Here is a 23,455-nt window from a genome sequence, read left to right as displayed (position 1 = left end):
AATCTCTTCCTTCATTCACAGGATATCTGGCAGAACAGGTGATGTTGAATCCATCGTGTGTGTCTGACAGAGTGAGGGTCGTCTGGATTTTAGTCGTGAAGGTTCGATCTGGGTTCTCCTCTATTTTGCTGTGAGAGTCTTGTTGGAGACTCCAGGTGAGTTCAGGAGGGGAGTGTGGACAGGGAGTGGAAGCTGAGCAGGTTATAGTGACGGACTCCTTCTCCTTCAGAGCACCTGAGATCTCAATTCTGGGCTTCGGAGGAGAGTCTGTGGGTTCAAATCGAACGCATTTTACAGATAAAAACAGTAAATAAGACATCCACTTAGGTTGTGTCTAGGTGGTAACCCTAGATTTGTGAAAACTTGCAAAAATTCAAGTTCAATGCCCAACCATAACATCTAACCTTAACCATTTGAGTTCAACGCCTCACCAAAACCATCTAACCTTAACCATTTGAGTTCAGCGGCTAACCGTAATCATCTGAGCATAACCATCTTGCCAGATTTTCACACATCTTGGGTTAGAGCCGCGTTGTCAAACTCAGATTCACAGTGGGCCAAATTTAAAAACTGGGACAAAGTTGCAGGCCAAACTCAATATCTACAAAAAAAAAAAAAAAGACTACATATGTGCATGTTTTCCCTTCTCTCCAGATGTGTAATGTTGAACCTTCTCAGTGCAGGTTCTTGTTCTTGTCGTGGTGTTTCTTATCTTATATTGTTTGGTTACAGCCACGGTGGCTCTGCAGACAAGACAAACAGCTCTTTACCTTCATAGATAGATAGATAGATAGATAGATAACTTTATTTATCCCCGAGGGGAAATTAGGTCATCGTAGCAGCGGTACAGAGCAATCAGAAGTACTAAAATAATATAAAATATAAAATACAAAATATGAACAACAATAAAATACAATAAAATAGAAGTACAGTATTGCAGATAAAACACTATATTAAAATGTGCAATGTGGATTTTAATGTGCAAGTGAGATAAGGTGCATGTCAGTGATCACTATGAGTAGTGAGAGTTTATTCCCTGAGCGTTGCTCAGCGTAAACAGATAATCTGCCTCCCACCTGTGTTGAAACTTGTTTTCCATCTTTCTTTTGGTCGTTTTTGGGGAGGGGTGGATTAAGTTTGTCCGAAGAGTCTGGTAGCATGGATGCTCATGTTTGTCACCAGAAAAGTAGCAGTGCATGTGCTTTATACTCACGGGCCAGCTCTCAGAGAACCTTGATATGATCTTGCGGGCCAAATATAATTACACCACGGGCCAGTTTTGGCCCACAGGCCTGAGTTTGACACCCCTGAGTTAGAGTATATGGACATTTGCCAACAGCTAGTTAATTTGGGACCAAGCTATTTCTGAATACAAAAGCGTTCATTCGGATAGTTACATCACTGATGCATGGAAACGTCGAGGTTGCTAAACGTCTGAAGCAAAATGACATATTAACACTTTATTACTAACAAATATTTAGGAATAATAATAACCTGATACATGAGTCTTCTTCTTTTTTTTAATTTTTTTTTTTTTTACAAATGTCAGTTCTTTTCAATCCAAGCTGAGCCGAGACATCCATCCCCACCATCAGGTCACATTTTTAACTTGTATCTGTAAAACTGAAGGCATTCCCTATCAGCTGTACTTTGTGCTAAGTGCTAATCATCCAATACAAAGGCTAAGGTAAGATGGTGATCATACTGAACATTATACCTGTTACACACCAGCATGTTAGCTTTGTCATTACGATCATCAATAACACAATGATAATAATAATAATGTAAATAATGATAATTATAGACTGAGTGAAAAAAATAAACCCTTACCTTTAACTGTTATTTGAAGACCATCACATAAAGCTGTTGCCATAAACGGCCAGTTGTCAATTCTGAAGTAGTACGTGTCTGTGTAATTTGTGATCAAACTGGAAAATAAAGTGGTGCAGTTTCTCTGTCTCAGGTCTCCAGTAAGACTCATTGGATATGTGTTAACTGTCTGACTGCTGTTGAAAATCACAGTACTTGGAATCGAATGAAATTTGAAGGTGTTTCTAATCCACACTGCGAAGGTCGATCTCTCGATGTTGAAGTCCTCACCCAGCACAGCACTAAAGTTACACGGGATTTGCAGACAAGATCCACTCAGTGCTTCAATGCTCTTTGGTGCAGTGATGTATACGCCTGATTTAAAATCGCAAACAGCCAGAGCCCCTGTGAGACAGTTGCATCAGTGACATAATAAGGGGAAAAACCAACATGAAGGGAAAGTTTACAGTTTACAGATACACAAACTTTGACAAAACAATTGAGCAGCATCATTTTGCCCCCCCTGCTAACAAACATCACATACAACTTTTTATTTTTGCATGAACAGTTAGAAAAAAAAAGCTCTATCTGCTCTAATTGAGTTCTGCAAAAAATGTCTCCAAATTAAAGTGAGCGAACAAAGCTCACCTGAAACAAAGAAGGCGCTCAGTAAAATGTTGGCTGCCACCATTTTCACAGACTGGACAGCAGTGATACTCATCACCTGGATTTACAAACGCAAACAGTGCAGTTACTTCCCATTGTAGGTTATGTTATTAATGTGGATTTAATGCAATTCAACACTCTTATGAAGAGATTCCCCTACTTAAAATGAACACATTTCATCATTTACACGTCCTGTACGACCAGAATTCACTGTGTAAGCAGTGATTACCACCTGCAGAGCGTCATTTACACATATTCCACTCATTCACAGTCACAGGATTGACATTTCATTTAAGGCAATAGGTCCTACAAACCTGAAAACTGTAATATGAAATGTCCAAATAACATCACAATGTGGCTTAAAATGCTTAGAAGTAAAAATCAATTCCCTTACCAATCGAGCCCAGAAACAATACGGTCTTATATTTTGAGTGAAGTGCTGCAATTCAGTGATTTCAGGAAGTTGTGCAGCTGTACAGAAAGAAAGCAGCTGTCATAATGCTCATATCCACTGTGTATTTGAATCACACTCCTGTATGCCATGTCTGCTTTACGTGGATAATACAGTACACAGACATCCCATAGTGACAGATGAACTGGTCTGTTTTAGCTTCTTCAATCAGTTGCTGGTGTTGTTACATCTTCAACAGGACAAACTGTATTTCTTTATATTTCATGTCTGAAATGTTGAATACATGAGTTTTTTTTTTTAAAGATCTTTTTTTTTGGCTTTCATTAGTAACAGTGCAGCTAGAGATTGGCAGGAAATGGGAGAGAGGGGGGAGTTTTAGCCTCTTTTCACAGGGTCCGTACACCTTTTCCACTGTCAAATTCAAGCACTTTTCAAGCACCTTTAAGCGTTTCCAGCACCATGCAGCAGTGGTAAATTACGTATTTATGAACAAATATACACCCACTGTACAGTAAACAACTGAAATTGTGTTTCGTAAAACCAGAAAGAAGGAAATTATTAAATATTATTAAATATTACAATTTCAAGTGTTTTCAAACACACCATTAACATCCAAGCATTTTCAAAGTTTTCAAGCATACAGGGCGGCCGGTGGAACAGTGGTTAGAGCAGTCACTCCATGTAAACAGGCTGAAGGCTCCAAGGCAGCGGCCGCAGGTTCGACTCTGATCTGCGGCCCTTTGCTGCATGTCTCCCCCTCTCTCACCCCATTTCCTGTGTGTTAGATATTATAAAAGGCTTAAAAACAGCCCCAAAAAACAAGCCTTAAAAAACAATAATTTGAAGTACGTGTACGAACCCTGTGTTTAGTGTTCTAACCACTTAGCCCCCACAAAAGTTATTTTATAGTCTACTGGATATCAGACAGTTGCCCAACATCAATTAAATATAAAGATTTCTTATATTTTGAGTTGAGTGCAGCTCAGTTTATATATATATATACATATATATATATATATATATATACACACACACACACACACCTGATACATGTCATTTGTACCTTAAAATGATGCCACTTCTAATAAATATGTTAAGTCTTACTTACCAAGGATGCTGTATATCGACAGTCGCTAAGACAATTCTGCACGACCCAACTAACCAACTTCCTGTGCACTTAAAAGTTCTCCGCATTTCCCTTCCACCACATTCAGAGCAGTGGCATGCAAACGTAAATTTAACATGAAAGCAGACAGCTACAGACAAGGGGCTGCCACAAAAAGCACCCTTTAGTTGTCCTACAGTGAAGGTCATGTCCTGCTGAGGAGCTTGCATGTACCTGCTCAGTGTGAGTGAGTCACTGCACTCCTGATCCTGTGGATTTATTTCAACAATAGTCTTTAAAACAAGTGTCTCATGTTTGGGATGTCTGTTACTGCATGTGCTAACAATAACTTTCATTTAGGACTTTATTATTGAGTTAGCAGTTAACCAAAAATGAGTAAATCAAAAGGCTTATAACAAACTGCTCTACAAAAAGACTTTTATTCAACAACAGAGAACACACTTTGATAAGACCCACAAACATTCATTAAAATCCTCCTGGCTTGGATATTTTTTTACATCAACAGAATAATGTTTAATGGACCACATACAGTTGTGCAGCTGAATCACAACTTCTTATTGTGCTGCAGCTTCCTCCTGCCTCACCTTGAGCTCCATGTTTGTTTTTAAGCTAAAGGTGGTATTCATTGCAAGAATTATGTTCCAAAGGAATGAAAAGAGCCCTATGTTCAGTCTATTTTCCCTTCCTAAATTTACCCGGCGTGGCTCCTGTCTTCTGCTTCTTTTTCGCTGATCCTTTAAGCTCCGGTTCCTAAGTAAAGCAAAACAAAACAAATGAGTCCAACAGTCAGAAGATAAACAAATGTGTAAAACAGGAAGTGGGTGTAAGAAAGGGGAAAGTGAAAATACACACTGGAATCAAAATAAAGCAGCCTAATGCTTTGCTGCTCTCTACTACTACTACTGCAGTTAGATGCAGTAGGAATTCAGACATGATGTACCACTCAACGCACTACTGTAGGTGGTGAGACTACTTCACTGTATTTGTTGTGAATATACCTTTCGTTTGGAGGACAGAGAGCCAGTGATGGTAAAGAAAGAGTCCAGTCGCCCCTGTGTGCTGCCCTGTCGGCTCTTCATAATCTTCTTGCAGCCGTTACGGATCCTGTCCTCACTGCACACACGTACCAGAATCAACTGATAAAAGTTATCATGTGCAAGTCATGGTCATCATCAGCAATGCAAGAAAACTAAATACGCGAGCAAAAGCAAAGAAGATGAATCCTGCACGGGGGGGGGGGCTGTGCTGAAAACTGTCTGCTGATGGTTCACACCTGAACTGTTTCTCCGTACTCATGAACTGGATGAGCCCCTCCTCGTCTGGCTCACTCCACTTCAACTCCACTGTGGAACAATCCACCACTTCTGCCTTCAGAAACAAACCCCGGGCCTCTTTGTAAAGCCAGTCCTCTGGAGCTGGGTGCTTCTGCATGAAGGCAAGCAAGACAGAAGAATCAGAACCAAGCCCCCCATTTGTTTAAAACTGGACTGGACTTCTAGACTATTAGCAGACGTCGACTTACACTGGGGTCGATGTTTTCTAGAATCTCTTCAATGCTGCCGTGTTGTCGGATCAGGTCGATTGCTCTCTTGGGGCCGATCCCCTTGATGGTGCCGCAGTAGTCACAGCCCAGCAGAATACACAGGTCTATGAACTAGGACGAACGATAGAAAGAAGAAGGAGTTGATGCAAGAAAGACTGAAATATCAGTCCTGTACCTGGTCCTCCTGTTTACACTTCCACAGCACATGGAGTTCCAAATACCAAGAGAGTGCATCAGCATGTATTTGCATGACATGCTGATGCACTGTAGCGTGACGGTTTACAGAGAGGGGAAACAGCATGAGGAATAAAACCCTTGATTAAATAATGTGCTGCACCTTTCTCACAGTCAGTGAAAAAACGCTACCTGTTCGTTGGTGAGGCCAATATCCTGCAGGATGCGACTGAACTGGAACTCTTGGATAGGAAGCTTCCTGAAACAAATAAATTCATTGAGTGCGTAAAAGAATACATTACCATTACTGACTTTTGTGTGGTAACGCATTGTGTTGTGAGTCTTAAATCTACAGTTATTAGAGAGTAAAACAGGGCTGACATAATATATGTTTAGACTAATAAATGTAATAACAGTGAGTAATCTCACACCTCCATCATTAAAATACAACATATGAACTGTGATAGTAGGCAACAAGTGATTTGTTCCCATTTTGCACCCAACATTATTATGGATAATGAAATAAAATGGAAATGATTGCAGATTTTAGCATTATCAAGTATAGTTATGAAAATAATTCACATATTCCATCAAAATATGCACCAGAACCAAAACAGGAGAAAACATCAAACCATTAGTATTCCCAGAACATCTCTGCTACAGAGCCTAACAGTGGACATGAAAGATGCAGTAAGTACTTTGCTTCACTGGCGGTGAGGTGTCTGAGCAGGACATTTGTCCCAAAGGTCAGTCCATCCATATCCTCCGTCGCTGTGGCAAACACTTTCCCTGCTTTGACCAGAGCAGCACAGCTGGCCTCCGCCTCACATGGAGCCTAAAATACAAAAAACATTAAATTACATATCACAGAATAATTCGCCAAGACCTGTCCTGCTGCTATTGGTTTCTCTGAACTTCTTAATTTCTCCAGATTTATTGAGGGTGAGGGCATTGCTGTCCAGGTGTCAAAGCAACAACAAAACTAAATTTCTTTCGCAAATTGGAATTCATGAACATTTCCCTCTATTTTAAGAAAAACATTTGCAGATTTTTTGGTGTGGGTTGAGGTACATATCCATAGTCAGAGCATTACCTACAGTTAATGGTGGTAAACCAGTAACTCCTGTCCTCTGTGAGGTAAAATGACCGTTTCTGTCAATGGAGTCAGTGGGAGTCACTTCAGTTCGCCCCGCATAACATTTACGGGGTAGGTAAAGCAGTGAAAATATTCAAAATATTGCGTACACTTAAAGTCATACAAACCTACTTTAATAAATACAAGAAATCCCTTAAGCATCGCATTTCTATCTTTAATGCTTTTTTTAAAGCCCATTCTGACAATAAACCCGCAACTGGAAAAAACATTTTAAAAGTATAAGGTAAAAAAAAACTCACAATAGGAAAGATTCCTCAGAACCGGTTCCTTACATCACTGCAATTACAAACATGGGAAAATTCTTAAAGGTTGACAGAGTTGCAAAATGAGAGCATCTCTAACCTCAACGTAGGGCACTCCCATCAGGTTCAACAGCTTCTTGCACTCATCGTTATGCTGCTTGGTGACTTTGACCAGACGCTTAGAGAATTTGTCAATATTCTCTTGCTCCCCTGGGATAAGAAAAAACATTTTGGCAGAATTTAAATACATAACATCAATGTTTTGACAATCTCTACCATCTACATGCTGCAGATGAGATAAAACGTATCAAGATCACGTTGGTTTTCACCCCTGACGGCACATTGATTTTGATTTCCCATTTACCAACAGTATCTACATAGAAACAAAAGCACAAAGGGATCACTCCTGATTATTGTTAAAGTGAGAACTTGACTGTACCCATTTCCTGGGCTTTGGCAAGCTGCTTCTCAGCTTCTGCCCTCCTCTCCCCTCTCTTCTCTAGCTGGGGGTGACAAGAAGAGCAAAGACAAAGATGAAACAGATGATGTAGCTTATAAAAAACAAACCAAAGTCATTATTTCAATAGGAGGATGAGAGCAAATGTAAGTCACAGATTTCCCCACAACATATTTATTTTCTAAATAGTTGATTAACACAAATTGAAAGCTTTAAAATGTTTTTTACTGATTTGTTTACTGATCTTTCAAACAAACAAACAGACTAAAATAACGCAGCGGTTAAACATGGTAAAAATGGTCACTTTCAGTAACTCAAAAATCATCATGTCACAGGTCTGATCACGCTGTTTAATTTAAGAACAAGGGACCGGAGGAAATCAGAGCCAAGACCAACCTCGGCTGACTTGAGCTGTGGCGGCTTGCCGTCAAACACGTACACAGGTTTGATGCCGTGTTCCAGCATGCGGATCGTCCGGTAGAACATGCCCATCAGGTGGCTGAGAAAGAAAAGCAAACAGGTGAAGGAAATATTTCAGGCTTGTGCTCAGATTTGAGCTAAAGGTCACATGTTTCTCAAGTGTCTCCTGCTATGACATCACTGTCTGAATTATAAAGGGCTGGGTATCGTGGGGGGTACCTCGTCGTCTCGCCATCCTCATTCTGCAGAAGGTTTCCGTCCTGTCGCACAGCAATCAGGAACTGATAGATACACATGGAGGCATCTATTGCAATTTTCCTGCCTGCAAACGTTCAGAAAAACAGATTGGTAAGTTTAAAAAGGCAGTGAGGAAAACAATGTGTTTCAATGCCTTTTCCATCTATAAGCTGGTTTCTACACTAGCCTCGTTCACTATATTATTAGGCAAAGTACAGTACATAAGATTCTTTCATTCAGCCATAAGTTCAGGCCTGCTTAAAAGATCATAGGGGAAAAAAAAAAAAAAGAGACTTAACTTTCTGAAACATCAATTTGCAATCCTTACTACACCCCTATGACAAATGTCTGGGGCAATACCGGCTAATTTGGTCCAAGTTTCAATTAATATTTGTTTACCTAGACCTACAATCTCTGTAGTATCCCCATACCATCTAATAGAACAATGATTCAGTTAACCCAAATTATATAATTAAACTTTCATCTGATCTTATCCTGATTTCTAATGCAGGCCTCATCATGGATATGTAGGAAAGGGGCCTACAACAGTTACCAAAGTAGTTCTTGATATCTTGCTCTTTGATGGCACCAGGGGCCTGGTCAGCAATCAGCTTAGCAAGCCCGTGTATTCCCATTGTGTCGGTCTGAAGCCCAAACTGAAATCCCCAAAGTCTGAAAGGAAATTAATTCATGTTTAATTATATTGTCACACACATACATCCCCACTATGGAGGGAAACATGACTTAAGTCTCAATAAATTAATACATATTCGTTATTAAAATAAATACAGGAATAAATAAATGAATGCATAAATAAAAAAATGCACGGTTAAAATTACAGAAATAAATAAATGCATTTATAAGTGTATAAATAACCAATAAATAATTTATTTCTACATTTTTGTTCACCTACATCTATAAATGTGTTTATTCATGCACTTATTTATTTCTCTTTTCAGCATATATTTATTTCTGCGTTTATTTATTTATACCTGATGACATGTTTTATTTCTGTATTTATTTATATATTGAGACTCATGTTTTATCCTGCATACCCGACCACACTCTTTTTAAAGGCCAAACTACTTGAGGTCATCCAACGTTAATATAGAGCAATAACCGGGTTTTTTTTAAAGTTTACATGTTATTTTGCTTTATTGGATGCATGCCGAATTAAATGCACGCCGACTACCTATTGGTAATATCTAAAAACATGCTGCAATCTTGTTCTATGAGTGCAGTGAAAGACGACTAATTTAAATTGTCGGTTTTTTGAAGGGAGTGTGGTCGGCTGGGACAGAGCGTGTCCGAGCGCACAGAGCTAACCTGGTGACGCTGCACGGGCTAGCACACAAACAACGGCACATTTATTATATATATCACATGCTGACAGAGGACGACCACAGCTGTGACTGCTATACTGTTGCACTGGGTTGTCAGTTTTACAGTTTTCAACTCACCACTTAGCTTTTCACTCGAGTTTGTGCACTTCTCCCTGCGTCTGTTTCGCGGGTAAATAACATCAGGCATCACCAGTTGATCTATCGAGCATCGACAGCGTCTTCTTCTTCGTTGGTTAGGCGGACTAGACGCAGCTATGGCGATTTGCTGCCCCCACTGTTTGTTATTAAGCACTACATCAAATCCTGCTGTACGTAGTGGGGCGCATTGCTGCATACATGTTTAATGAATCTGGATAAGTGTTTTTGTGTTTATTTGTTTTCTATTGCATTACTTACTATTATTGTCCTGTTCATATCCTATTATTTTGATTTATCCCCTATAAGAAAGTGTGTTTTTTGTGTTTATTTATTTTCTATTGCTTTACTTTCTATTATTGTCCTGTTCATTACCTATTATTATGATTTATCCCCTATAAGAAAGTGTGTTTTTTGTGTTTATTTATTTTCTATTGCTTTACTTTCTATTATTGTCCTGTTTATATCCTATTATTTTGATTTATCCCCTATAAGAAAGTGTGTTTTTTGTGTTTATTTATTTTCTATTGCTTTACTTTCTATTATTGTCCTGTTTATATCCTATTATGTTGATTTATCCCCTATAAGAAAATGTGTTTTTTGTATTTATTTCTTTTCTATTGCTTTACTTTCTGTTATTGTCCTGTTCATATCAGATTATTTTGAATGTAAGAAATGCTACGATCAGCTCTGAAAGCAACACCTGTTGTAATTGCATTTGAATATACTTATTTGTACTTTGCACTATGCAATTAAAAAAAAACCTGTTCATCGATAGTGCGGGAGTGATTAATCAGGTCTGACTTGCAACTAGGAAGTACAGGGATGGCATTTGATTGGTTCGTTGAGGTTGAAGGAAATCCGGTCAAAACAGCAAAATAACAGAGAATAGAGAGGTTAAATGGTTGCTTTGGGTGGCGTTAAAACACACAAACACACACCGTGTTGATGTCAAATGGCTTGTGATAGGAAACTTTCGCCCCCTGCGGATCACCGGTAACGTCGGAGGTGTGTTTTAGTTTCTCCGCCCACTCCGGAAAACTCAACCGAGTCGTCGTTATTTTTATTTTTTAAGGTGACGTGGAGTCGGACCCCTTCTTCCACACCGTCTCATGTGTCAATAAAAGTACTCGGTGTACCCGGATATGGACGCAATGAATGCCTAATTCGTCGGGACGTCGCATCGAGGATATCCAAGATGTTTAGCTGTGAATCTTTATTTTGAGCTCCAGCATCGGCGCCTACCGGAGCACAGGAGACCGTCGGGGCCTGGAGTCGGAGGAATCTGGCCGACAGACGGGTTTTGTCGGATCTGCAGCATTGTAACAGTGATACCGGTAGTGCATATTCTTTTTTTTTATAACTTCTTACATGTATGCATTTGCTTTCTCAGTGAGTCAGGGCTGGGAATGAAAAGGGCCTCTTGGGAATAAAGCATTTGTTTGTTATGTAGATACGTTGTTGTACGTGAATAAGTGAGTCCCCTTGTTTCTTCCCACGGAATCTGCAGGGAATAGTTCATTTACCCATGGCTTAAGTTCAATGGTGCTCTGCAGGTGTGATGCTACTCTGATGAGGCATACCAGGAATCAGACAGAAGTTTTTTTTAACAAACTTATCAATTATATAACGACATTACAAAATAAATAACAGTACAGGTAAGGGAGGAGTTTTACAGAGAGTATTGATTCCATAATAACAAAACAACAACAAATGTGTGTTCTTGAAGATGTGTGAAGTCTTTAAAGCTTTTCTGTTTTTAAATACTTTACATACAGAAGCCTAGAATATCTGAAGTTCACCATAAAGCAAGTTTGTGCTTGGAAGAAACTGAAGAAATCTGACTTTGTAAATATGATATTTGCCAAGAAGACACAGCAATTTTATCACGTTATCCCCTTCCTTGTTACCAGACTCTACAGTCAAAAACAAGACCATATATTCTGTTATAAGAGTTTATGAGTTTCCCAAATTAATAAAGAGATTTGAGTCCAAAAGTTACACAAATGATTACAAGCATAAAATAAACAAAACAAGGACTTAACTTCCTCTTTACAGAAGGAGCAAACAGGGGAAACATCAGGTCTAAATGTATGAATAAAGTCATTGCATGGGTAAAATCTGTGTACACTTTTTAATCTGATTTTCTTTACCTTTATTGGGGATAAAATATCTACTCAATTCAGTCCAAATATTCCTGCTAATGTTAGGAAACACTACTTTCCAACGATGAAAGGAAATAGGACACTGACTTTGAGTAGAAGTTATTACACCTCTGAGATGAGCATTATTACATGAACGTTCCTTGAGAGCCTTCCCACACAGCCACAATCTAGGAATCCTAACTATGAAAGGATCATATAATAGAGACGCTTTAATGAGAGTCAGCAAATTGGTGGATATACTTTTGAATACTCTGGATTGTTGAGTTTGAGAAACGTCTAATCCTCTCTGATGGATCATTTCTTCATAGGTAGCTCGGTCCCCCCTGTCATCCAAAAGGTCAGAAATGAACACTATACCTTGGGCGTACCGCTCCTTCACAAATAGGGTCTTATTTTTGTGCACAGCATGTCACGGAAGGTTATCGACATGTGATCAGCTTATTGAGACCCCCCCCATTTTTACTGAAACTCATCAAAGAGCACAACCAGACCAGCTGACGATGGATCCACCTGTTAAATGACTCGTCATAGAGTACATCCTACCCTAAAAGTGATGGTACCTGTTTTGCCTTGTGAGGTTAAGGACATGATATGGCAGAACTATTGATTTTAAATGCATACTGCAGCATGGTAGGTCATTAGTTTTGCAACAATGGCGCTGAAGCATCACACTCTCCTGTAGCATCATTTACATTTTTAAAATGTGGTGAAAATTAGCATGCAAGTTTAGTATGCATTGTAGAAATATGTTTCAATTTTGAAATTGAAACAACAACAGCAACTAAGGGATTCTCAGGAGACCCATGTGGTGTTAAAGGCCACGTACAGGCCTGAAGAATAGCATCTGTAGGCGAGGTATGTTTGTGTATCCTCTCATTAATTCTGGTCAAACAGCCCCTGAGACTGAGACAGCTGATGAAATTCAGTGTAACTCAAGGTGTCTCACAGTTCGGTCTGAATGTTTTCTGGACGTTGATGGCGTGTTGTTGCATTTAACACATAAATCATCACATATAAGGTCTTAAGAGGCCAGACTTGAATTGAGAGGAATGCTGTTAGTGTCAGGAGAGACCAGTTTAAACACCTGTACCTCATGAACTGATGCACTGTTCATCTTTTCAACAGGGTGTTATGCAGCGTGGAATAGGACATCTGCCAGGCGGCTGCCAGAGGACGATGGGCCTGCACTGCATCTTGATCCTGTGCTTGTTCTCAGTCGGGGCAATGGGCTACAAGCAGGGAGAGAATGTGACTCTCTACGTCAACAAAGTGGGTCCTTATCATAACCCCCAGGAGACATATCACTACTACACCCTGCCTGTTTGCAGACCGGAGAAGGTCAGTGTTTGTTCTGGTTCACTGTGTATTAACGGGCTGATGAAATCCACTGTGGTACTGTTCTATCATGCTGAATGTAGACACTAATACTAATAATAATTACCTTTATCTTCCACAATTTGTCTTTGGCTTCACCACATAAAACACCAAACAACAACATGCATCAAATAAATAAAATGTCATTCAATACACAGAGAAAGAAAGAGTAAAAAGGGGATGTACATAGCTCTCGAATGTCCCGGAATGCGTTCATTAATTTAATATTGTAATTGCATTCGGTATGAATGACCTCTTATGAATATGTTTCGTTGTTCCGGCAGCTCTAAAGCGCCCTCCTGAGGGGAGTTGTTGAAATTCATTGGCCAGGGGGTGACTGGGTTCAGCCCAAATCCTTTCCGTTCAACTCTATCGACATCATTGCCTCCCAGCTGTTTCTGCTCCCTCCCCATGATTTAATGGCCATTTTTTATAATTTTTACCAGTTTGTAACCAGTGGTGACCATACCATGTACATACAGTAACAGTACAGTATATTGTAACACAGCACGCTTTCTACAAGACCCAGATAGACCAGATCCAAAAATATTCTTACTCACATGAAAATAATTCAATCTTCTCATAAGATGCAAGCGCTGTATTGCTTTTTAAAAAATATACTCTGTGTTAAAAGTAATGCTCAAATTGCAATCAAGGAAAGTTCCTAAATATTTAAACTCCTGCACTACTTCAACCTGCTGATTGTCAGTCTCTGCAGGTGGAAGATCTACCTCGATTCTCTGGTGACCTACAATAACCATAGTCTTAGCTGCGTTAATGTAAGGAGAACATCATAGTCTCAATATTACTGTAGATTTGTTTTCATTTGAAAGGCACTGTATTTCAATTCAATTCAATTCAATTTTATTTATAGTGCAAAATCAAAACATAAGTTATCTCAGGACACTTTACAGAGTAGGTAAAGACCACACTCTATGACTTATTCAAGATTTACATAGACCCAACAATTCCCCCGTAGAGTATGGTGGCAACGAAAACCTTCCCTATTACAGACAGGAACGTCAGACAGACCCAGCTCTGTGGAGGACAGACATCTGTCTGCACCGGTTGGAGAGGAAGAAAAGGAGAGAGAAAGAGAGAAAAGACGGACAGATGGACAGAGAGAGAAAAAGACAGACACAAAGACAGAGACAGACACACTTCCAGTAACTATAATAATATCTATACATCTGGCTATACAATTAAAATGCTGTCATATAAGATTATTTATAAAAAAGAAAAGGCATGTTTTCCCTGTGTGCATGTGTTCCCTTGTGAGCAGAACCTGTCGCAAAATCTATGAATACAAAAAATATACCAAGAGACAAAAGGGAAGTCCATTTTGTGGGACTTATTTACTAATGTTTTGATTACACCTGTCAACACGAGCTGCGATTCGTGCCGTTGTTCGCGGTTTAATCCATGACTCGTGGCTTGGTTGCCAAATTTATAATAGGAAGTTATGACCCACCATTATGGGATATGGTACTTTAACACCAAGGACGCAGTGATGAAGTGTGATTGTAGCCAGCTGAGTTTTTGTTTTTAATTTGCCCGCTGTAACAAAATCACAGGTGTGTGCTGTTTTGAAATCATAACTAATGCTTTGTGCTGCTTTTTTCCTTTTCTTCAGGTGCATCACAAGTCCCTGAGTCTGGGAGAAGTGTTGGATGGTGACAGGATGGCAGAGTCGTTGTATTACATTCGATTCAGAGAGAACGTGGAGAAAAAAACTCTTTGCAAGCTCACTCTTTCAGAGGAACAGGTATTTATTTACACAAGACCTAGAAAGTTGCACTGAATGTGTTATATACTACCAGACATCCTGGGCTCACAGAGGATTCAAAGGTCCCATGTGTAAAAAAAATTTGATTTCATTGTCTTTTCTTATTATAAAGCAGGTGGAGATGCTGTGTAAGTACTGTGAAAGTATCAAAACACTCAATCCACAGAGAAATGCACACAGCCTGTAATCTGAAACAGTCTTTAAACGAGCCGTCAGGACTTTTGTACAGTTGCAATGTCACAACTATACTATACTGTACATGTATATATATTGAAAGTGTCTCTACTGTGCAGTTACAGTCGTTCCTTGGCTGTATTGATGGTGCAGAGATACAGAGAGGGCTGATGCTAAAGACCCTGAAATACTGACCAATCAGAGCAGACTGGAATAGTTTTTCGGGAGGTTTGCTTAAAGAGACAGGCGCTAATAGAAACACAAAATACAAGTATGGACCTGAAAATGAGCTTAATAAAGGACCTTTAAACTGTGAATAATTCATCAAATCCTGCTAGTGCATTTGATAATTCTCACTTCTTAACATTTCCTCAAGTAAATGGTTCTCTTGAGCGTATGAGTTTATTGTAATTTAGTTTAAATTTGATAGAATTGAAGGGCCGTGTCCCTTAAACAAAGAGGGTTTGATCGATGATATCTTTTGTGTTTGTCAGGTGGACGAACTTCGCGAGGCTATCGAGGAGCTGTTCTACTTTGAATTTGTGCTGGATGACATTCCTATCTGGGGGTTTGTGGGATACATAGAGGAGAGCGGCTTCCTGCCTCACAGCCACAAGGTAAACCTTTTTGTGCTTCGGAGAGTTTGTTGGATATGTGGAATGTGTTTGACTCAATCAGGGAGACAAAGAGAGAGACGTTTGTGAACGGTTTTATCTTTTATTCATGATCCACTGTCATTCTTCTTACCTGTCTCTTCCTCTTTCTTTATTCTCTTTTTTGTGTTTCTCTCTGGCCTCTTCTCTCCAACAGGTGGGTTTGTGGACTCACCTAGACTTCAACATCGAGTACAACGGCGACTCTGTGATCTTCGCCAATGTCTCGGTAAAAGACGTCAAACCTGTTCCCCTGGAGGAGGGAGCGGGTGCAGCGGTGGGTGGAGTCGGGGTTGGTGGGAGAGGCCTGACAGTCACCCACACCTACAGCGTGCACTGGTTCGAGTCCCCCCTGCCTCACTCCCGGAGAGCCGAACGCCTCAGAGACTACTCATTCTTCCCCAAAACACTGGAGATCCACTGGCTGTCCATTATTAACTCACTGGTGCTGGTGGTGCTGCTGCTGGGCTTCGTCATCATCATCCTCATGCGGGTCCTTAAGAATGACTTTGCCAGGTAAGTCTGCGAAGGAGCTCAAGGTTTTTTTTCCGGTCCAATGTATGGGATCTTTATGTTTCATGTCATTTAAGATGAAAGGTTAAACTAAATGAGAGGCTTCAATGCATTGTCAGTACAAACTGGCCCCAGTTTGGGGTAATAAAAAAGTTTATACATAAAGGCTGTAAATGCTGTTAAATATAATGAATATTTTTATTTTTTGATAATGCAATAACAGATTAGTCAACCAACAGGAAATTAATCTACAGAAATTTGGAGCATTACCATTGTCGTTTATGATTCATGCTTCTGAAATGTTAGGATCTGCTGCAGTTTTATATCATTAATTCGTCTTTTTTATTTTTATTGGGTTTTTTTACTGCTTCAAACTATTTGAATATATTACCTAATGATCTGGGGTTATTTAAAGCCATTTGAACAATTTATTTTACATTTTATAGATTAAACAACCAATTGATTAAAAAGATATTAAACACATTGATCAATCATAAAAATAGTCAGTTTTGCAGCCACAGTTGTACTGTCTTTTTATTTATACGCGCTGTGATCATGTGGTAACTTTCAAACTTCCATTTAAAGTTTATAAATAATTTAAAACTTTTGAACACACATGTTGGCTTTTAAAACATCTATATATTCTCTGCTGGACATGATGCTGTGGATTATATGAAACTGAATGAAGGTAGTTTGGATATTGTATTCTTGCAGAGGTAAACATAGACTGTATAAAATATGGACGTAGTCTTGGTGACGTCACCCAAAAGTTTCTGAAGAACCAAAATTAAGCTCATGGGCAAAGAAGTTGAGCATGGATGGAGCTGAATGAAACCTTCAGTCTGTGCTGGCCCCTGGGACGGCACCCACCTGTCACTCAAAGCAGACGCCCTTAATTCTACAGAACTTTAAGCTTTATTACAATAAAAATAGAATAGCCTTTATTATTGTATTGCATACGACGAAATTAAAGTGCAACTCATTTGGTGCATAAGAAAACAATTAAAAAGAAACAATTTAAAAACAATTAAAAGGCAATGCATGAGCTCTATTCATGGGAAAAGAGGAGAATGAAGAGGAGTGGTTGCATTACTGTGGTTTTAAATAGTGTGATTAAACTGGCCACTATGCACTTTGCGGTCTGTAGCCAGGGGATCGTGTGTTGATGTTATGCCTGTTTAATGTCCTGTATTATGTGGGAAATTTGAAATTGGGTTCTTGTCAGTGGTTGTTTTTATGTTATTGGACTATCTCACTCACTGAGAACATTTTTCCTCAAGGGGACAGATAAATCATCTATCCATCTCTTATAATGAATATAAATGTATGATAAATATAAATATTATAAGGCCCGTACAGTTTTCATGGAAAGTGAAACAAGCTGTTGAGACTGTAAACATGTTTATTTCTGCTGTAAAGTTGGACATTTTAACATGGGGGTCTGTGGGGATTGACTCGCTTTTGGCTTTTTGCCCCTGTATAGGTAATATAAGGTTACAGTGTTTTGTTTATCCTTTAAGACATAAAGTGACTGGATTGTTATTGTTTGTCTTTGCACTCTTTCACTTGTGACAAATCACCCCGGCCCATACGGACCTTAATTTCAATAGATCCTAGTTTCATCCTCCTGTTCGTCGTGTACATCAAAACATCCTGGGTGAAAGCATTTTTTTCCCTCACCTGCAGGTACAATGTGGAGGAGGAGGGCGGCTGTGATGATCTGGACCAGGGAGACAATGGATGGAAGATCATACACACCGATGTCTTCAGGTTTCCCCCGTACAAAAGCCTGCTGTGTGCCGTGCTGGGAGTGGGGGCTCAGTTCCTTACTCTTGCCACAGGTGAGCGTTCATTCTCAAATACACCCATGCACTGCAACACGGGGCGGAACAAGGACACACATTGGTGTATTAATTTCCAAAACCGTATCAGGGAGGATCATTGTTCGGTTTGAAAATTGAGCGGACTAGCGCTGAGCAGCACCGACCCGTAGCAACAGTCTTTGTATTGACCAGCAGAGTGACTGAACAACTAGAAACCTGATAATGGCATTTACACGCAGGTCGTACGTACAGACCTCAGATGCAGTCTGATCACTCTGATGTCTCCTCACTTGCCATAGGAATCATCATCATGGCGTTGCTGGGAATGTTTAATGTGCACCGCCACGGTGCCATCAACTCTGCAGCCATCGTCCTGTACGCTCTGACCAGCTGTGTGTCGGGCTACGTGTCATGCAGCTTCTACACGCAGATCAATGGCCAGCGCTGGGTGTGGAACATAATCCTCACCTCGTCGCTCTTCTCCGGTGAGTCATATAAGAAGGGTTCGGGATCACTTCACTTTGGTTGTAAGAGCAGGGTCAAAACATTCTTAGAGCACTTGAATGTACCGAAGCCAGAAACGGTTTCTCATGTTCATTTGCTCATAAATATCCTCACAGGTTTGTTTTATAATCAAATCAAATCAAATCAACCTTTATTTATATGGCGCTTTTCATACAGAAAAGTATTGCAAAGTGCCTCACAGAGATGTACAGAAAAAGAGAAACATCAAATAAAATCAGGAGAAGAAAGTTAAAAGAACCCAACCCTCCCACAGTCATGCACGGAGACATACACAAATATATATACGTTCATTCACACAAACACACACAGCCACGCTGACACACAGACACACACACTCACACCTACACAAACACTAGCTGTCACTACAGAGACATGGCCGGGCAGCGAGACCTGAGGTACAGAGGAGTCTAGAGGAAGCTACCTTTAGGGGGGCCAACCACACTGGGAGAGGTCCCAGTCCAAGGTCACATGGAGCACCGCCACAGAGACCACCCCAACCCGAGCAGACAGGAGCCTCCGCACCAAAGTGCAGAGCCCTCTAGCTGCCCGGGCCGGAACTGTCCACGGGATATATAATATAATGTCCTCTCTGCCAATAGTTTGATGTTTACCCATCCACCAATCCTCCATCCTCGCTTAGTTTCTTATTAGATTCCTCCTGTTTCTCATCACATCTGTCATGTTTTTCCTCTCAGCAGTTTCCATGTACGTTTTGATACTGTTATTGCAAAATTAGATAATCAAGTTGAAAAATGATTTGGGGGGAAAACATGATGAGTTGATACTGATTAATTTTATGCTTAGCTCTGTTATGACTTTGCTAAATGAGGACTCAAATGCAGTCAGGGTTCGATAAATGCAGGCTTTATTTCTGACACTATCTAATACCCTCTTTAGACGGAGCGACAACTCAACAGGCTATTAAACTCTAAACTCATCTACACGGACGAGAAACATTACAAAGAAAACAATCGTGGCAAGAAACACCAAACAAATAAACTGAGGGACGAAAGGACAACAGGCAAAAATGACACTGATCTAATTATCTTTGACAAGTTCACAAGGAGGAAAAAACAAAAGGTTACAAACATAAACTATGCTGCACAGAGCCAATCAAAAACACTCCAAGAGGAAATAAAAACAAGGGCACTAGGAAATTAAACTAGCTTCTCAAGCTGACCAAAAACTTTAGAAGAAAGAAAAAATCACTCTTCTACAGAGGTGTTCGAGGAAACCGAAATATAAGCGAGGTGATACTTAGGGCACACTCACACTGTCCTTCCGCACCGCGCCCCGGGCTTTAGGGTACTTGTCCCCCCTCCCTCTCCCCCCGCGCCCCAGGCCCGTTTGTACTCGCACTGCCTGGGCCATCACGTGACAGTCTTGGGACAAGACAAGACTGAGGTACAAACACAGTTGTTTTGTACCACAATAAACGTTCCTCTTAAATGATAAACCCCAGCTAACTCAACAACATCCTGGGATAAGGGGGCCTGAACACACGCTATATTCAGATTCTTCCCTCTCTGTTAAATATCCTCGTCCTGCATTAGTACACCGTTAAAACAACCAAAGATCTAATAGGACAATGGCCATGCATCAGGGAGAAGAAAACACTGAATTTGTAAAAAAAAAAAATAAAGCCTGTTAAGTGTCTATGCCTGTTAAAGTTTCAAGAAAATAAATTATACGGAGAGTTTTATCAAAGTTCTTAAAGAAAACATAAAATTCATCTCTGATAAAATTTTCACAAGACATAATCTGCTCAAAATTCATCCAAATCACTCGTTTTACTTAAACTTCCTGCAGTTATTGCATTCACTATTATGGTTAATTGTATAATTTGCCAGTTGTTCTGTACTGCTACTGTTATACATTGAATATAATAATAATATATTATATATAATAATAATAATGTTTAAGGAAACTCTGCACTCAGTTGGTTGTGTCAGTTCAGGTGTAACTTTTGCAGTGAAATAATTCTAATATTTCTCCATTCATTCATTATAACTGAGATTCAACTTTCAAACTACATTTATTTTAAAACCATTTCTCAAGAATAAATATGGTAATTAAGGATGCTGCTGTTTTTATTTACAGTACTATTGTTGTTCATATTTGTTCATATATTTGAGCTTTTACTTTAACAACTGGAATTATTTCACCCAGTCCTCAAAGCTTTTAAAGCTTTTATAGATTCAGTAATCGGTTAATAATTTTAATAATGGAATAATTTATGTCCGTGCAGCATTCACACTTTGAAGTTAGAAAGTTGTTTGGTCATCAAACACACTGAAATAATTGGTCATTTTTAACAACACATTGAGGCACATTTTCCCAAATAATTTTCTGGAATGATTTAAAACATTGCCTGTCCTTTTATTTAAATGTGCCTTGGTTCCCACAGCTCCCCTGTTCCTGACATGGAGTGTTGTGAACTCGATCCATTGGGGGAGCGGTTCCACTCAGGCTCTGCCGGCCACCACCGTGCTACTCATACTGGGCGCCTGGGTGCTGGTGGGCTTCCCACTCACCGTCATCGGCGGAATCGTGGGAAAGAACCGAGCCGGCAGCTTCCAGGCGCCCTGCCGCACTCGCAACATCGCACGGCAGATTCCTACGCAGCCCTGGTACAAACACACGGCTGTACACATGGCCATCGGTGGCTTCCTGCCATTCAGGTGAGATGTGTTCAGTAATAAAGTATCCCTCTCCATAGACATAAAGCATAGCAGTGAAGGTTTAATAATATTAACACTAAAGCCTCACTCAAAATCACCATCCAACAGTTAATTTGACTTCAGTATTCATAATAGAATATGTAAATCGTTAAAATTAGATGTTTGGTTGCAATTATTATATCAGAATGAGATATCAACAATTGAAAAGTTGGAGAATTCAAATGTTTGCCAGTTAAATTTATGCTTTAAAGTCATCTCGACTCAGCGTGATCATGAGTTATTTTTAAACACCCTAATGGAAAAACTATATTGAAAGTATAGACCTTTTTAATGTAATTCCATTGCTCCGCAACAGCCTTGGTCCTTGTTAACTTACTGTAAGATGATGTCATTCACATACACTGCAACAGGAAATAAACTAGGACTGTTTTGGAATTGTTTGTTTACATCTTGATAATTTTTTTGCACACTCACTCCTCCCCCAGTGCCATCTCAGTGGAGCTGTACTACATCTTTGCCACGGTCTGGGGCAGAGAGCACTACACCCTCTATGGCATCCTGCTGTGCGTCTTCGCCATCCTCCTGTCAGTGGGTGCCTGCATCTCTGTTGCGCTCACCTACTTCCTGCTTTCTGGCGAAGACTACCGGTGGTGGTGGCGGAGCGTTCTGAGCACGGGCTCCACCGGCCTCTTCATCTTCGTCTACTCTGTTTTCTACTACCGGAACCGGTCCTCTATGAGCGGCCTGGTGCAGAGCACAGAGTTCTTCGGGTACTCTCTGCTCACAGGGCTGGTTTTCTCGCTGATGCTGGGCAGCGTGTCGTTCTGGGCCTCACTGGCATTTATTCGCTACATCTACCGAAGCCTCAAGATGGACTAAACATGAAACTTGCGTGCACGGACACACGGCTATAAACAAACATCTCGTCATGCCACACATGGACAATCCTCATTCTCCTCTCGTGCTTCAGTCATATACAAACACACACCTCCGATGTGGGAGGAGAAACAGGGGCCTTTACCTTCATTTGACAGGAGCTAATGATTGCATTAGAGCTTTGACTGTTGAAATAAGGGACAATTGGTTGGACGGACAGATGAAGGGTGAGCTGGGTGAGGGGATCATGTATTTATGGATAAAAATGGGAGTTTCAATACAAAGGGATGATCACGTCCTGTCAGATGCGAATGGGTAAAATGAATGATGGGATACGTGAGTGAATGGATTTAATCGGTGTGTGATATAGTCCGACATACCCTATTCGGTCTATGAAGGCATTGCAGGAGCTAGTCTTTATTACAACCGCTACCCACTGAGAGAGCGGACTCATACTGTAGATTTGATTAAATATGCTGCAATGCAAGTGTTACTACTTGCAATTATATTCCGACACACAAAAAATTGTTGAAGCCTGTTCAAACAGAATATAAAACCTTTTGCACTGGATAAGAATGATGCATTGTAGATTGAACAGCTGTTGCAAAAATGTTGGTAATGGGAACAATCTTGTTATTGTATTCTATGGTCGCCACTGACTGATTTTGGTTTTGATGTAAATATGGTCTTTTCAAATAAATGCTTTTAATACAATAATGCCAGCAAAATGCATGTTTTTCTGTGATTCTTTTATAAGAGTTGAAATGAAAATAATACCAAGTTAATCGTGCTCAGAAAATAACTCCAAGGGAAACAGAGTTGCCAAAGTGAAGCTGTATTTATAGAAAAAATAAAACTGAACATCTGATCTGTATCAGCACTTGGCCTTAAACAGTTCCAAAAAAAACCAAACGTGTAATCCGAAGATGCATCCAACTTGGACAAATCTCACATCACCAAGAGCAAAGAACACACACCATCATCATCATCATCATCATTAAATAGTTGTATATAAAAATAATGTTCATTTGTCAAAAAAAAAGTGTTTTTCAACAGATGAACAAGGCATATGTACACGCAGACCATGCAAAAATGTCCTATTAATTACAAACTACAGTCAGAAAACTTGAATAGAAAATATAAACACGACTGCAACTTTTACAGA

The 23,455-nt window shown here is 39.9% G+C and overlaps 3 protein-coding genes across 3 annotated transcripts in view; 1 reads left to right on the top strand and 2 right to left on the bottom strand.

Annotated features, from left to right (window-relative positions):
* LOC310963543 (vascular cell adhesion protein 1-like) overlaps window positions 1–2,500 on the bottom strand; it is a gene marked incomplete at both ends in the record, with an annotated part of 9,387 nt that extends 6,887 nt beyond the window's left edge. Inside the window, 2 exons of the mRNA XM_083936407.1 lie at window positions 1–267; window positions 2,458–2,500. The exon at window positions 1–267 is cut by the window's left edge and continues 39 nt beyond it. Coding sequence (XP_083792533.1) covers window positions 1–267; window positions 2,458–2,500 — 310 coding nt within the window. The remainder of the gene's footprint in view (window positions 268–2,457) is intronic.
* Window positions 2,501–4,478: 1,978 nt separating this feature from the next.
* Window positions 4,479–9,746, bottom strand: fen1 (flap structure-specific endonuclease 1). The gene is made up of 12 exons (XM_083936614.1): window positions 9,703–9,746; window positions 8,796–8,914; window positions 8,225–8,327; window positions 7,982–8,084; window positions 7,568–7,631; window positions 7,229–7,338; window positions 6,429–6,565; window positions 5,923–5,989; window positions 5,536–5,667; window positions 5,287–5,438; window positions 5,012–5,126; window positions 4,479–4,763 (listed from the first exon to the last, which is right to left on the bottom strand). Exons 2-12 carry the CDS (start codon window positions 8,875–8,877, stop codon window positions 4,686–4,688), a joined length of 1,143 nt encoding a protein of 380 aa, XP_083792740.1. The 5' UTR covers window positions 8,878–8,914; window positions 9,703–9,746; the 3' UTR covers window positions 4,479–4,685.
* Window positions 9,747–10,612: 866 nt separating this feature from the next.
* tm9sf1 (transmembrane 9 superfamily member 1) lies at window positions 10,613–22,970 on the top strand. Its single transcript, XM_083936353.1, has 9 exons — window positions 10,613–11,057; window positions 13,011–13,223; window positions 14,893–15,024; window positions 15,714–15,836; window positions 16,030–16,388; window positions 18,072–18,226; window positions 18,508–18,693; window positions 21,141–21,414; window positions 21,900–22,970. The coding sequence occupies exons 2-9, from the start codon at window positions 13,017–13,019 to the stop codon at window positions 22,291–22,293; spliced, it is 1,830 nt and encodes a 609-aa protein (XP_083792479.1). The 5' UTR covers window positions 10,613–11,057; window positions 13,011–13,016; the 3' UTR covers window positions 22,294–22,970.
* The last annotated feature ends 485 nt before the right edge of the window (window positions 22,971–23,455 follow it).

This window comes from Echiichthys vipera (genome assembly GCF_963691815.1).
Source record: "Echiichthys vipera genome assembly, chromosome: 21".
Lineage (NCBI taxonomy): Eukaryota > Metazoa > Chordata > Actinopteri > Perciformes > Trachinidae > Echiichthys > Echiichthys vipera.
This window is presented reverse-complemented; position numbering and strand designations above follow the sequence as displayed.